The following is a 13,990-nucleotide window of genomic DNA, read 5'->3' on the forward strand; positions in this document are numbered from 1 at the left end:
CAATTAATCAATTACGTTAATTGATAAAAATTAACAATTAAAATTTTTATTGCACTCTATTAAACGACACTCATCTCAATGTATTCCGGTATTACTATCTTTCTATATATTTATTAAATCATTTATCATAATTTAATATATATTTATATTTTGTATATATAATATTAATATTTATTTTCTATTAAAATCAAATTTATAAATTTCATATATAAAATATATGTACATATTATAAAATATTATAAGACAAGTAATGTTTAAGATAAGTAAAAAAAGACATTATAATTAAATAGAATGTTAAAAATTAAATAGAATTTTTATATATAATTTTTGAATAAAACTTTGCTTTAAAAATTTATTTTGAAAATTTAAATATAAATGAAACATGGATTAATATTTTAATAATATTTTTATATTTAGAAACTATAACTACAACTACTCCACTACCATCATCTGTTACGTCTAATACCGCAAGTATGTATACATATCATATATATTTGATGGAAAATATTCTGTGGAAAATATTTATATAAAAATAATAAGCATATGTAATATAATTTTTAAAAATTATATATTATAAATATATATATAAATATATATAAAATATATTTCAATTTTGATAAAAAAATATGAATTCTTGGAACATATAAAGTTAGATATAATTAAATTAAAACCTAATAAATAATTCAAACAAAATATTATAAAACAAAACAAATTTAATTATATGTTGCATAAAGGCAGGAGTGGATTACCGACAGAAACATTACAAACCTTTTATAGATCAGCATTGTCTACAGATTCACCAGCACAAACAACAATTCGATCTTTTATTCAAGGTATTTGATGATTCTGTGTAAAATTTACGTCCCAAATAATATATAAAATCCATTAAATGTTATATTTAATAATATATAATAAAAAAAAGTAACAAAATAACAAAAGACATATATTTAAAAATATAAAGAAATTAAAAAAAAAAATTAAAATTTGAATACATTTATATATTATATTTATATTTTTCATAGCATTTTAAAAATTTATTTAAAAAATTAAATTTTGCATGCTTAATTAATTAATTTAGAAAATTAAGAATAAGTTTTCTATATATTATAGAATATATTTTCTATATATTATAGAATAAGTTTTACTATCAAAAAATAATAAAAACATATTGCACATATTGAAAAATGAAACTTAATCTAACATGAATATTTATTATATACTTTTGACTTATGTTTTCATTTACAGTTATCTTTTATTAGTTTGTAGTATTAATGCAATGATATCAATAATTTGTTATATAAATATTTATCAAAGGTAATAATATTATGGCTTTATTATTACTTCAAAGTATTCATAATAATTAACAAGTGATTTGTTTGTAATAATTGTTTAATTTTGTATGTTTTCATTTTTCAATTTACAATATCATGTATTGTTTCATTTGGTATCAGGTGTAATTCTTATCAATATTATTACGAATATTTTAAATAATGATTTGATTAATCATATAATTAATTCTTTTTCTAAATATTGATTCATTTGAAATGTCTTGATTTACGTTTTAAAAAATTTTTTCATGTTTTATCAATTAGATAATATATATATATAATCTATTAATCCTAAAAAATAATAGATAAGATTCACTCTTTTTAATCTTTATTTTATATTTTTGTATATTTGTATTTTAAGCATTTTTTGTATTGTATTAAAATGTTCTTTTCTTCTATATTAAATTTAATAATAGCGTTGTATATTACAAATATATAATATATATATGTTATCATACATCACAATAGAAGTTCGAGATGATCTGCGTACAACTCCAGAAAGAAATCCAGTAAGTATCGAATATAAAATTTAAAATATATTATGTAAAATTATAAATATGTATAATAATAATTTATTTATATTCTTAGTTACCAACTGAAATTGTACCTGGTGAAAGTAATATGATTAATGCTGTTGCTGTACCTGGACCAAGAGTAAGTAATATTCTTTTTATGAAAAAAATAATAAGTAATATTTCAGTAACAAGTATTATTTTCATAACTTAGGGAGAGCCTGGTAGACCTGGAGACATTGGTCGTCCGGGAGATACTGGATTTCCAGGACAACCTGGCACTCCGGGAATTCCAGGACCACCTGGACCGCCAGGACCTATACCTGATGTAAATAATTAACATTATTAATTAATATTAATTCCAATTATAGATTTATATGGTATACTTAATAAAAAATTTTATGAATCATTGTATGTGCCTATGTATTATAAAATATATTGTATGTTATATTGCTTATAGAATAATTATATAACATATTTTTTAATAATAAATTAATATAAATAGGTATCAATGTATTATCAACAATTAGCTTTATCTCAAGCAAGTCAAGATAAAGGACCGACGGGAGCAGCAGCACCTTTATATAGTCCAGATGCTTATTTACAAACACAAGTAGGTCCTATTGGTCCCCGTGGTCCACCAGGTAAATATTTATATTTTAATTTTAATTGTTACATGACTATATAGTACTTTTCAATATATAATAGGTCCACCTGGACCATCTGGACCACAAGGCTTTCAAGGAGTACGAGGAGAACCTGGCGAGCCTGGAACTCCAGGTCCTCCAGGTGCCCCAGGTCCAAGAGGATTACCTGGTCTAACTGGAAAAGATGTATGTATTAATTAAATCATTAAATAATTATAATTAAAATATAATTTATATATAATTAATAGTTAAATTGTTGATTAAAATTGATATTAGGGTAATACCGGTGAAGATGGAGAACCTGGTCCTCCAGGATCAGTTGGTCCAGTCGGTCCAAGAGGTCTTCCAGGACTACCTGGTCTTCCTGGTATGAAAGGACATCGCGGTTTTCCAGGATTAGATGGTGCGAAAGGAGAACAAGGTATATCTGGTGAAAAAGGATCTATGGGTGCGCCTGGACCAATGGGTCCTGTAGGTCCTATTGTGAGTATTGAATACCAATGTTTGTATATTTTAACATTTTCAATATTTCCAGATTGCTTTTATATCTTTCCATTTATTATATTATATCGAAATTATTGCATTATAGCTTCTAAAATATTTAAAACATAAATATAAAATAGTAATACATTAAATCATTTTAATTATTTATTATTAGTACTAGTATTTATTAGTATTTTAATTCTTATTTAATCTGAATAGAAAATTTATTGTATAGAAAAATTTTAAGAAAAAATCTATGAAATATATAATAGGGTCCTGCAGGTCCACGTGGTGAAAGAGGTAGAGAAGGTCCTCCAGGACCTCCAGGAATTAGAGGAGTAGATGGAATTTCTGGTCCACCTGGACAACCTGTAAGTAAAATAACAAAGATAAATATAAGATTTGTGAATGTAATATAAAAATAATTGTTATAGGGTGCAGTAGGTAAACCAGGTTCTCCTGGTTTTCCGGGTAATCCAGGTATAAAAGGAGATCAAGGAGCACAAGGACCAAAAGGAAGTCAAGGCATACAAGGCCCTCGAGGTATTTTTCACATATTTTAAATAATTAATATTTATTATAATCTGTATATCTATAGTGAAAACGAAATGATTAACAAAGTATTCAATAAAATTTTTCTATAGAATGTAGGATTTAAGAATTATGTATATGTATGTAGAATCTGAATCAAATTTTTTCTTTATGCATAGGTGAAACTGGTCGTCCTGGTCAACCTGGTGAATCAGGACCACAAGGACCTCAAGGAAAAGATGGAATATCTGGAGAAAAAGGAAGTACAGGAGCATCTGGTTTAGTTGGTGCTCCAGGTTTTCCTGGAGCTCGAGGACAACCTGGAATACCTGGCAATCCTGGTATTCCAGGAGCAAAAGGCATGCCTGTAAATATTGTTCTTTTATTTTCATATGTTATTGCTACAAGTTCTATCTATAAAACGATAATGTAATCCAAATTTAGATGAATGTAGATTTATTAAATACATTAAGCAGCTTTTTTTATATATAGGGATTTCCTGGTGAAAGAGGATTTAAAGGTGACAGTGGAGTTAAGGGTGATTCAGGAATTCCAGGTCCGCGTGGATTACCTGGACCTCCTGGAAATGAAGGAAAACGAGGAAAAAGAGGAATGCGCGGACCTATCGGTACGCCCGGTCCAACTGGAGAACGTGGAGCACCAGGAGCACCAGGTCTTCCAGGTCCTGATGGACCAATGGGATCAAAAGGTATGTTATCAGAATTGTTATGATAATTTTGTCACGACTATGATATTTTATATTATTATTATTATATTATAGGTCAATCTGGAGATCGTGGACCCATTGGTCCAATAGGACCAAAAGGAGCTATAGGAGATCCCGGTCGCCCAGGATCACCTGGATTACAGGTTTTAATAAATATACACATTTGAAAATGTTTTATTACTAAATTTAATTTTTTTTATTTATTGATTTTTAAATCTATTTTTAGAATAAATTTATCTTTCTTTTCTTTAAAAATATTCGTATTCATATATACATATGTATGTTTACATATATATATTAAACATATATACATTAGATATATACAGGCTTATTAGATATATTTATAATTTTTTATATTAAAAAATATGAAATATAACATTATATTATAGGGTACACGTGGATTAATGGGTCGTCCTGGTGCACCTGGAAAGCCAGGTAATCCAGGAGAACGAGGAATCCAAGGAGCTGATGGAAAACCTGGAGAACAAGGTCCACCTGGCTTACAAGGTCTGCCTGGCCCACTAGGTCTTCCAGGAGAAAAAGGATATCCAGTATTAATAATATTTATATTTATCATTTTATTTTTGTCTTTAATATTAGATATCTGAAAAAAATTATTTTTATGTTCATTAAAAGGGCGAGCCTGGAAAAGCTGGTGAACCTGGAAATCCTGGACCATCTGGTCCCAGAGGTGATACAGGAAAAGAAGGAGCACCAGGACCACAAGGTTCACCTGGACCATCAGGAGCAGATGGTGAACGAGGACCTCCAGGATCTCCAGGTCCTAGAGGTTTTCAGGTATATTTTATATTAAAAATATAGAAACATACTTTTGAAAAAATTAATAAATAAAATATTTAAAACATATGTAAAAATAATAAACAAAGAAACAATATAATTTTATTACATAATTTGATGTAATTAGGGTTTTCCAGGTGCAACTGGAAATGCGGGAACGCCAGGAAAAGATGGAGAACCAGGTGTTCAAGGACCACCTGGTTCACCAGGTATACCTGGAAATAGAGGTGAACGCGGCTTTCCTGGAGAAAGAGGTGCTGCAGGAGGGCCAGGATTAATGGGACCAAGAGGAGAACCTGGAGTACAAGGATTAGATGGTCCTCCTGTATATATCTTTTGATTTCTTCATATATTTACTAAAATTTTAATAATTATCTAAAATGTATATAAAATAAATATCTTTTTTAGGGATTACCTGGAGTTAAAGGAGATAAAGGAATTTCAGGACCATCCGGATTAGTAGGATTGCCTGGTTTACGAGGAGCTCCAGGAGAATCTGGTCCAAAAGGAGAAAGGGGACCTACTGGACCAATAGGTCTTGAAGGACCTCCAGGTTGTATATCATAGAAAAAAATGTATTTATTATTTTGAAGAAGTATATAATGTTAGTATATTTTTATAGGACGGATTGGAGAACGTGGACCTCAAGGTCAAATTGGTCCACCGGGACCACCAGGTGAACCAGCAGAACGAGGTGATCCTGGTTTACCTGGTCCTCCAGGAGAGATAGGTGCTCCTGGCAATCTAGGAGAGAGAGGACCTCAAGGACTTCAAGGATTACAAGGTTTCCCAGGACCTCAAGGACTTATTGGTTTACCAGGATTAAAAGGCGATCGTGGTTATCCAGGTTTAAAGGGAGATCAAGGAAATCCTGGTCCACCTGGTAATAAATAATATGTAATGCACATAAAATATTCAAAATCAAATTTTATATTTTACAAGCAAGTAAACTATTAATATAAAACTTATAGGTAATCCAGGTGAAACTGGACCACAGGGTTCAATTGGTTTGACTGGATCTAAAGGAATACGAGGTGAACCAGGTGCTAGAGGAGAAGCTGGTATTATAGGACCACCAGGAGTACCGGGAAACATTGGTGCACCAGTATGTTTTTTCTTTGCTGATATACAATATCAATTTAATTTTATAATTTAAAATTTTTATAGGGTCCACCAGGTGCAATAGGACCACTAGGACCATCTGGATTGCCAGGTAGTAAAGGTAATACTGGAGAAGCAGGACGACCTGGAAATCCTGGACCAATTGGAAATCCAGGTTTACCTGGTACAGATGGAAACAAAGGTGAAAGTGGTTCTCAAGGTCCTCCAGGTATTCCTGGTCCTCAAGGTCCTCAAGGTTCTCCTGGTGAGAGAGGATTACCTGGTTTACCAGGTCCTTCTGGACCAATAGGTGCTAGAGGAATACGAGGAGCACCTGTAAGTTTGATTAAAATTTTAATTTTATAAAACATAATTATTCAATTTTATTCTGAATTATAGATATATATATTAGAATTTATTTATATTGTAATCAATATAATATAATAGGGTGAATCTGGTGTACCTGGAAAACCAGGACCAGAAGGTCCACCTGGACTTTTAGGGCAAATTGGACCAATTGGACCACCTGGACCACCAGGAGAAATTGGGGCAGAAGGATCTAGTGGTAAACCTGGACCACCTGGAATAGCAGGTCGTCCTGGAGATAAAGGACCACCTGGAGCAGTAGGTCAAACGGGATTACCAGGTTCTCCAGGTTTACCTGTAAGTTATAATCACATTATATAAATTGAAAATAATGTAAAATGAAAATTTATATTTTGATAAATAGGGACCTCCTGGTCAAGCAGGTCCTCCAGGATCACCAGGAGAAAGAGGATCAAAAGGAGAAACAGGACCACAAGGTGTAGAGGGACAACAAGTTAGTTTTTATCATTTTTATTAATGATATATATAGCAATCTATATAGTACTTCGAAATTATGTATATTTATATTTATTTTTATTGTGATTTTAAAATAAATATTATAAAAAGAAAAATTAATTTTTTTAATTAGGGACTTAGAGGAAAACCAGGACCTATTGGACTACAAGGCCCTAAAGGTGAACGTGGCGAAGAAGGACAAAAAGGTTTAAAAGGTCATAGAGGATTTACTGGTTTACAAGGCCTACCTGGACCTACTGGTCCACCAGGAGAAAAAGGAATACCTGGACTTCCTGGACTACCTGGTAAAGATGGTGAACCTGGACCTAGAGGGAGTCCAGGACGAGATGGTAATCCTGGACCAATTGGATTAATTGGCAATCCAGGACCAAAAGGTCCTCCAGGAGATGAAGGTCGTCATGGACCACCAGGTTCACCTGGTCCACCAGGTCCTCCAGGTCCACCTGGTGAACTTGGATTAGGATATGATGCTGCTTCTTTAGCTGCTCTTCTAGGTAATTATTATATATTATATTTCTGTATACATCAGAAAAGAATAATTATATAAAAATAATTAATATTAGAATTATTAAACCATTACATTAATCTTTATATGAATAGGACAAGGCCAAATTAAAGGACCAGATCCATTAATTGGTGATGAACCACCTAGAATGTTTAGTCAAGACATGACAGAACAAGAAAGGCAAGAACTAATTCAAAAAGCATATAAACAACTAAAATCATCATTTCAAAAATTTATAAAACCAGATGGTGAAAAAAATTCACCAGCCAAAACTTGTAGAGATCTTTATAGTGCTTATCCTAATAAACTTTCTGGTTAGTTCATATAAATTGTAAAATAATTATTTATTGAAATTAAAATTATCAAATAATTCACAGAATATTAATATATTTATTAAAAATATCTTTCCATTTTAGGAGAATATTGGATTGATCCCAATGAAGGTGATGCAAGAGATGCAATTTTAGTGTATTGTGATGCCAAAAAACGTGCAACATGTTTATTACCAAATCCAGTACATTCACCAGAAATTATACATATCACTGATCAACCGGAAACTTGGTTAAGTGAAATAGAGAATGGAATGAAGGTAACACTTTTTATTGAATTTATATAAGAAGAATATAAATATAAATGAAACAAATTATTTTTACTTTTCATTTTTAATATGTAATATTCAGATTACATATAAAGCAGATAGTAATCAAATTGGTTTTCTGCAACTTCTATCAAAAAATGCATATCAAAATATAACATATCATTGTAAAAATAGTATAGGCTATTTTGATTCTGAAAGAAAAACATATAGAAAGGGTATGAAATTTTTAACTTGGAATGATGCTGAATTAACACCACGTGGAAATCAACGCTTAAGATATGAAATGATAATTGATGAATGTAGAGTAAGTTTTAAAATATTTGAATTAATTTTGCAAAATATTTAAACATTAAACTTTTATAATATTAATGTTTTTTCAGATACATAATGGAAAATGGGGCAAGACAATAATTTCATATCAAACTGATAAAACTATTAGATTGCCTATTATAGATGTGGCCTTACGAGATATTGGAAAACCTAATCAAAGCTTTTATATTGAAATTGGAAATGTTTGTTATGAATAATAGATTAAAATTTTAAAAATATTTTTCTATGCTATTATTACATAATTAAAATTTTTTATTTTAGTATTTTCATATATGTACATACATAGTTTATAATTTGAATTTCTTTTTTTATTTTTTTCATAAATTAGATCATATTATTATGATGAATATAATTTTATATGATAAACATATTAATAATAATTCAAAATTTTAACAATAGCTAAATTTCTTTATTTGTAAGTTTAATGCATAAAGGTCTTCCAATAGCTTTAAAATACATATACATGTATTGTAACTAGCATATAACTGTATATGTAAAATAGTTAATAAATATTAAATAATTACAAAAATAGTTTATTTTATATAATCAAATTATTTTTAATTATATATATATATATATATATTATCATTTATTATTATTATTTCAATTTATTAATATTTAATTAAGATTTTGTAATTTTAATAAAACAAGTAAAATATGTATTATATATGTAATTAATAAAATATAAAATAAATAAGATATACTTAAGCATTAAATTTTATATATAATATTTATAAAATTTATTCAATTTTTATTCAATTTCTGTAATTTTTTTATTTCTTCTAAAATTGATAATTTTGTTTTTATTTATAATTGATAATAGAATTCTAAAAATATATATTATATGATAGTAAATATGATAGTAAAATATCATTGATTGATATTAAGTTTATTTTTTTAATCTATATAATTTAACAATATTCATTAATTGACATTTACGATTACGTATATTGAACAATACGTAGATACATGGAAATGGTGCGAACATTTAATAAAAGAATGGTTATCTTTATCCGTTCAGTTCATTTATATGTATAGATACATGTAAGTACATACTCATACATTCAACAGGTGATTAGGTAGGGGAAAAGAAGCGCGAATTGAAAACTAAAAAAAGGTAGCGCCGTTCAGTGACTGACTAAGTTTTAGTCACGTTTGTCGTTTGTCGTAACACTTGTGGTTTATGTATAATAATTTGATCGTTCTACAATATTGCGTTTTATTGTGATTTAGTGTTATTAATAATAAATAATTCTATTATATTTTGTGCAAAATTCGTTATATGGATGTGTAAAAAAGTGTTTAATTTTTTATTTTAATATAAAACCTATATTGAGAAAGGATAATTTTTCTAAGTACTGATCGACAAATTGGCGGGATATTATTCTTTGTTCCACAATCTTGAATCTTAAAAAAGATACATGGAAATAGGTTAGTCTCATTGAACATCATGCAATAAATGAAAGGAATGATGTAAGTATATAGTTTATAAATACATTTTTATTCTTTTTTTTTTTCAGGAATTCATATTAAAATTATTCGATGTATATTAGTATATGAATTTATTAAATGACAGAAATATATAAAATATAAATTTTTATATATTAATATATTGAATATTAATATTTCAATTTTATTTTGATTATAATTCAACATTTACATTTTTACAATTAAAACTAAAAAAATTATATTAATTTTGAAGAAAAAAATTTTGCTGAATCATGTTTTAGTACATAATATTCTTTTCTTTTTAAATTCCAATTAATTGGAATTAAACTGTTTTAACTGTTTAATTATAAAAATATATATAAAATATTGTGATTAATTTATATTTTAATTCCTCGATATATACTCGATCGTAATAATACGAAAATATTTTTGCATAAAATTTTTTGCACAAACAAAAAAATTATTTCATTAAATTTAATGAATTGAATTTTTTCTTAAAATTTAAAATAAGATAGTAGAAAAAAAACCTTAATTAGATTTGATAAGTAATTTGAATATTACAAATAAATTTTAGTTAAAATTTATTAATTTTCTTTGAATTAAAAAAATTAAATTTTTGCAACATATTATTTACAATTTATTAATATTTTATTAAAAATCGACAGTAATTTAATTCCGGAATTTTTAACTTTTAATATCGTTTTCAATAATATATTTCATATATTATTTTTATTTCTTGTATCCATATATATAATTATAATATAATTATAAAGTTAAAAGATGATTAAAAATCAATAATAAAATATATTCTAATAAAATATTCTTTATTTAATATCTAAGTATTTCTTTTATCATGTAACTTAATTTTTATATTACATTTAATTAGATATAAATTTTATTAATTTATATATACATTTAGTATGTATAATATGTAATAAATTCATGAAATATATTATCTAAATATTATAAGAATGATATTAATAATAATATAGAAATGATAAAATTTTTTATAAGTGTATATTATATATTATCATCTTATTAATTTTAATTAGATTACAAGAAATTATAGATAATAGATCTGATAATGATATATTTATATATTGTTGTCATATTTTTTATTTTATATGTATATAATATGCGTTATTATAAAATTTTGTGTAATTCTATTATTGCGTATTAAATATAGAATTCAGATATAGCGATAATCTGGTATCTTTTTTCAGTGTCTTCAGGAAAATACACAATTTCGAAGTCAACTAGATAAAAAATATCTATTATCTGGTTATTTCGCATTTCGAATTTACGAAAGAATGACATAATATTAATAAACAATTTATCCAATTTATTTTAATTAACAGTGATGTTATAATTCTGAGGTATTATCTAAATTAACTAAATAAAATATTTTTTATCAGTTATTGATAATGATTAAAAGTATTATTAATAGCAATCAATTTTATTAATAAATACTGTTTCTAGTTTAAAAAATTTAAAATATCGATTTGACGCTCCCATATAACTGATCAATATAATACATAACTGATCAATATATAATAAGCAACAAAATGTCTCTCTTCCGGAAATTTAATGGTAAGTATTTTGCAATATGAAAATGCAATACTTTAAAATGCTTAAATGCTTATTTTTTTCTATTTTCTGATTTTTTCGATTTGTTAATTTCTAATTTATATTTAATATAATTATTATTATATCTTTATATTTAATAATTTGAAAAATTCAATAAAATATTTAAGATATTAAATATATTAAGAAAAATATATTTCTTATTTCGCATTGATAGAAATACATACACATAAATACAATTATTTTAGTAATTAAAATCAAATTGAATTTTGAAAAGAATTAAATTTCTTTATATATCTCTATAGAATTTTATATCTCTTTATATATCTCTATAGAATTTTATTCATTCTTTAAAAAATGAAAATTAAATTTTTATACTTATTTAAAATTTATCATATTTTGATCAAAATAATAATAATAATAATAATAATCCGTAAATATATTTCTATAATAAAATAAATTATTATTAATTCATCATATATCGATTGTTAAAATTGATCAATTATTATGCATTACATGCTATTTTAATGAATGAAACAATGCTTGTTATCTTGTAAAATTAGAATTAAATAAATATTGATTTTGTATATAGAATTGTATATTAGAATTTTTGTTTCTATTTAGTAATTTTTTAATTATTTATATATATTTTAAATATACTTTGATTCATGTGATTCATTTTAGTGCAATCTTTTGTAAATATATATATATATATGTTTCAAGTATAAATATCGGAAATAGATTATGCATATATTTTAGTCATATAATATAACCTGTAAATATATATATATATTCTTATATATTTCTTTCTAGTTTTATCTATATGAATAATATTGCTCTTAAATATACAGAAAAGATATTATAACTTATTCGTAATAAATTCATAAGTGCTAGTTTAACTGAATTTTATTGAAAGTTAAATACGAAGATTAATTTTTCAATTAAATATTATTACATGCAGAGATATAAATATATACATTAATATTCTATTGTTGTAGCTTATAATAAAATAAATTCATTCTCGTACAATTTTTACTTAATATTTCATTTTAACATATAACGATAAGAATAATGTGAAAACCAATAATGATATACAAAAATGCATATTCCATTAATTTCAATATCTTTGAGATATATTATTCAATATTATGAGCAATTATTTTTATATATGCCGCACAATTTTAGTTTTGGAGATATACATAAAAATATTTTTAATATTATCGTACTTCAAGGATTTGAAATAGATTTCAATTATTCATATATATATAATAGAAATAATTTGTGTTCGAGTTTTATATACAAGTTAAAATACTTAAAAACTGCATGTAAGCGAATTATTAAACGCTGATTATTGGCATCATACAAGCAGTCAGTTCTATATTTATTGGTTCAATGCCATTTATTCTCCGAACGTATGATATTTCAATGATCTCTTCTACTATTTTGCTATGTAAGCTAAAATATATATTTAGAAATTGTAAGCGAATTGTTAAGTTGGTGGCATCATGTAAATATTCATTTGTTATATTTATTAATCCGATATCATTCCGAATCTATTATATAATATTTCAATTAAATTTAATTTCTATTATATTCTAGTTTGTATTATTACAATTTATATTATTAAATTGTCTACTATATTCAATTAAGTTTATATTATTATATTTTGTATGCAATTAATAAAAATTATTTTCTTTTTATAATAACATTAATTATATAAATCATATAATGTTCCTAAAATATTTTTTTATTTATCAATTTGTGTAACTTTAATATCAAAGAAATTAATATAAAAAAACAAAATAATAGCTATATAATTATATAATAAAAAATATAAAAATTTTATTTTTTCATTAATGATTCATTGTTGATTTGCGATATCATCACATGTTAGAGATAACGTTGACGTTCATTTCGCAGAATTCCTATAAGTTCATTTCAGTTAAATCAAGAAAATGAAAAGTTCATAAATGAATAACTAAACATAATTAATTTTTATTTTTATCTATTTTTCACTGCAATATATTTTATTTCGCTATTTGACACTTTAATTGTAAGCAAAATCATATTTTATATGTTAAATGATTATTACATGTGACTAGTACATGTGAATAATACATGTTTACATTTATATAATATATTTAGTTTGCATAGTTTAATTTACCTAGATCAAGGTTTCGCTATTATGAATCATATGTTATATTCAAGTACAAAAGTTTAAATAAGAATAAAAATTTACTTAAAAATATAATTTTTATTACTTATTTTTTTGAAAAATGTAGGGCATATAAGTAATATTTAATTTTATGGTTCGTAAATAGATAGAACGTGCGTTATTGCACGTTTGTAAAATGTTTATATCACCTTCGACGAGTTGAAACCAATGCCAACATATAATATGACATCGTGAATGATCGAATAATCAATCTATGTTTTATAAATGGAACTTTAATTGTAAACAAATGCATATATGCATTTTTCTAAGAAATGTATTAAACTTTTTTTTATTTCATTGAAACTTAACTATAAATTTTATTAAAATTATCAATCTAAA

At 25.5% G+C, this 13,990-nt stretch overlaps 2 protein-coding genes and 1 long non-coding RNA gene across 4 annotated transcripts in view; 2 read left to right on the top strand and 1 right to left on the bottom strand.

Moving 5' to 3' along the window:
* LOC102672858 (collagen alpha-1(I) chain-like) overlaps positions 1 to 8,934 on the top strand; it is a 9,824-nt gene extending 890 nt beyond the window's left edge. The window contains exons 2-28 of the mRNA XM_006619624.2: positions 418 to 471; positions 735 to 833; positions 1,797 to 1,837; positions 1,917 to 1,982; positions 2,055 to 2,168; positions 2,346 to 2,484; positions 2,549 to 2,673; positions 2,764 to 2,970; positions 3,243 to 3,341; positions 3,405 to 3,513; positions 3,681 to 3,868; positions 3,994 to 4,210; positions 4,283 to 4,371; positions 4,618 to 4,779; positions 4,865 to 5,026; positions 5,154 to 5,351; positions 5,435 to 5,579; positions 5,649 to 5,909; positions 5,998 to 6,131; positions 6,194 to 6,463; positions 6,575 to 6,790; positions 6,858 to 6,947; positions 7,083 to 7,464; positions 7,571 to 7,789; positions 7,892 to 8,064; positions 8,156 to 8,377; positions 8,454 to 8,934. Of these exons, the coding sequence (XP_006619687.1) occupies positions 418 to 471; positions 735 to 833; positions 1,797 to 1,837; positions 1,917 to 1,982; positions 2,055 to 2,168; positions 2,346 to 2,484; positions 2,549 to 2,673; positions 2,764 to 2,970; positions 3,243 to 3,341; positions 3,405 to 3,513; positions 3,681 to 3,868; positions 3,994 to 4,210; positions 4,283 to 4,371; positions 4,618 to 4,779; positions 4,865 to 5,026; positions 5,154 to 5,351; positions 5,435 to 5,579; positions 5,649 to 5,909; positions 5,998 to 6,131; positions 6,194 to 6,463; positions 6,575 to 6,790; positions 6,858 to 6,947; positions 7,083 to 7,464; positions 7,571 to 7,789; positions 7,892 to 8,064; positions 8,156 to 8,377; positions 8,454 to 8,600 (4,328 nt within the window). The 3' untranslated portion in view covers positions 8,601 to 8,934. The remainder of the gene's footprint in view (positions 1 to 417; positions 472 to 734; positions 834 to 1,796; positions 1,838 to 1,916; positions 1,983 to 2,054; positions 2,169 to 2,345; positions 2,485 to 2,548; positions 2,674 to 2,763; positions 2,971 to 3,242; positions 3,342 to 3,404; positions 3,514 to 3,680; positions 3,869 to 3,993; positions 4,211 to 4,282; positions 4,372 to 4,617; positions 4,780 to 4,864; positions 5,027 to 5,153; positions 5,352 to 5,434; positions 5,580 to 5,648; positions 5,910 to 5,997; positions 6,132 to 6,193; positions 6,464 to 6,574; positions 6,791 to 6,857; positions 6,948 to 7,082; positions 7,465 to 7,570; positions 7,790 to 7,891; positions 8,065 to 8,155; positions 8,378 to 8,453) is intronic.
* LOC116186104 lies at positions 2,234 to 3,079 on the bottom strand. The gene is made up of 2 exons (XR_004151044.1): positions 2,772 to 3,079; positions 2,234 to 2,662 (listed from the first exon to the last, which is right to left on the bottom strand). It is a non-coding gene; the product is annotated as an uncharacterized LOC116186104 (long non-coding RNA).
* Positions 8,935 to 9,513: 579 nt separating the features above from the next.
* Positions 9,514 to 13,990, top strand: part of LOC102673077 (putative inorganic phosphate cotransporter) — a 7,899-nt gene continuing 3,422 nt past the window's right edge. The window contains exons 1-3 of one of the 2 annotated variants that reach the window (XM_006619626.2): positions 9,514 to 9,876; positions 11,076 to 11,228; positions 11,332 to 11,442. In XM_006619626.2, the coding sequence (XP_006619689.1) occupies positions 11,418 to 11,442 (25 nt within the window). In that variant the 5' untranslated portion in view covers positions 9,514 to 9,876; positions 11,076 to 11,228; positions 11,332 to 11,417. The remainder of the gene's footprint in view (positions 9,877 to 11,075; positions 11,229 to 11,331; positions 11,443 to 13,990) is intronic. The other variant, XM_031512388.1, reaches the window with a different exon arrangement.

This window comes from Apis dorsata, unplaced genomic scaffold (assembly GCF_000469605.1).
Source record: "Apis dorsata unplaced genomic scaffold, Apis dorsata 1.3 scaffold_429, whole genome shotgun sequence".
NCBI lineage: Eukaryota > Metazoa > Arthropoda > Insecta > Hymenoptera > Apidae > Apis > Apis dorsata.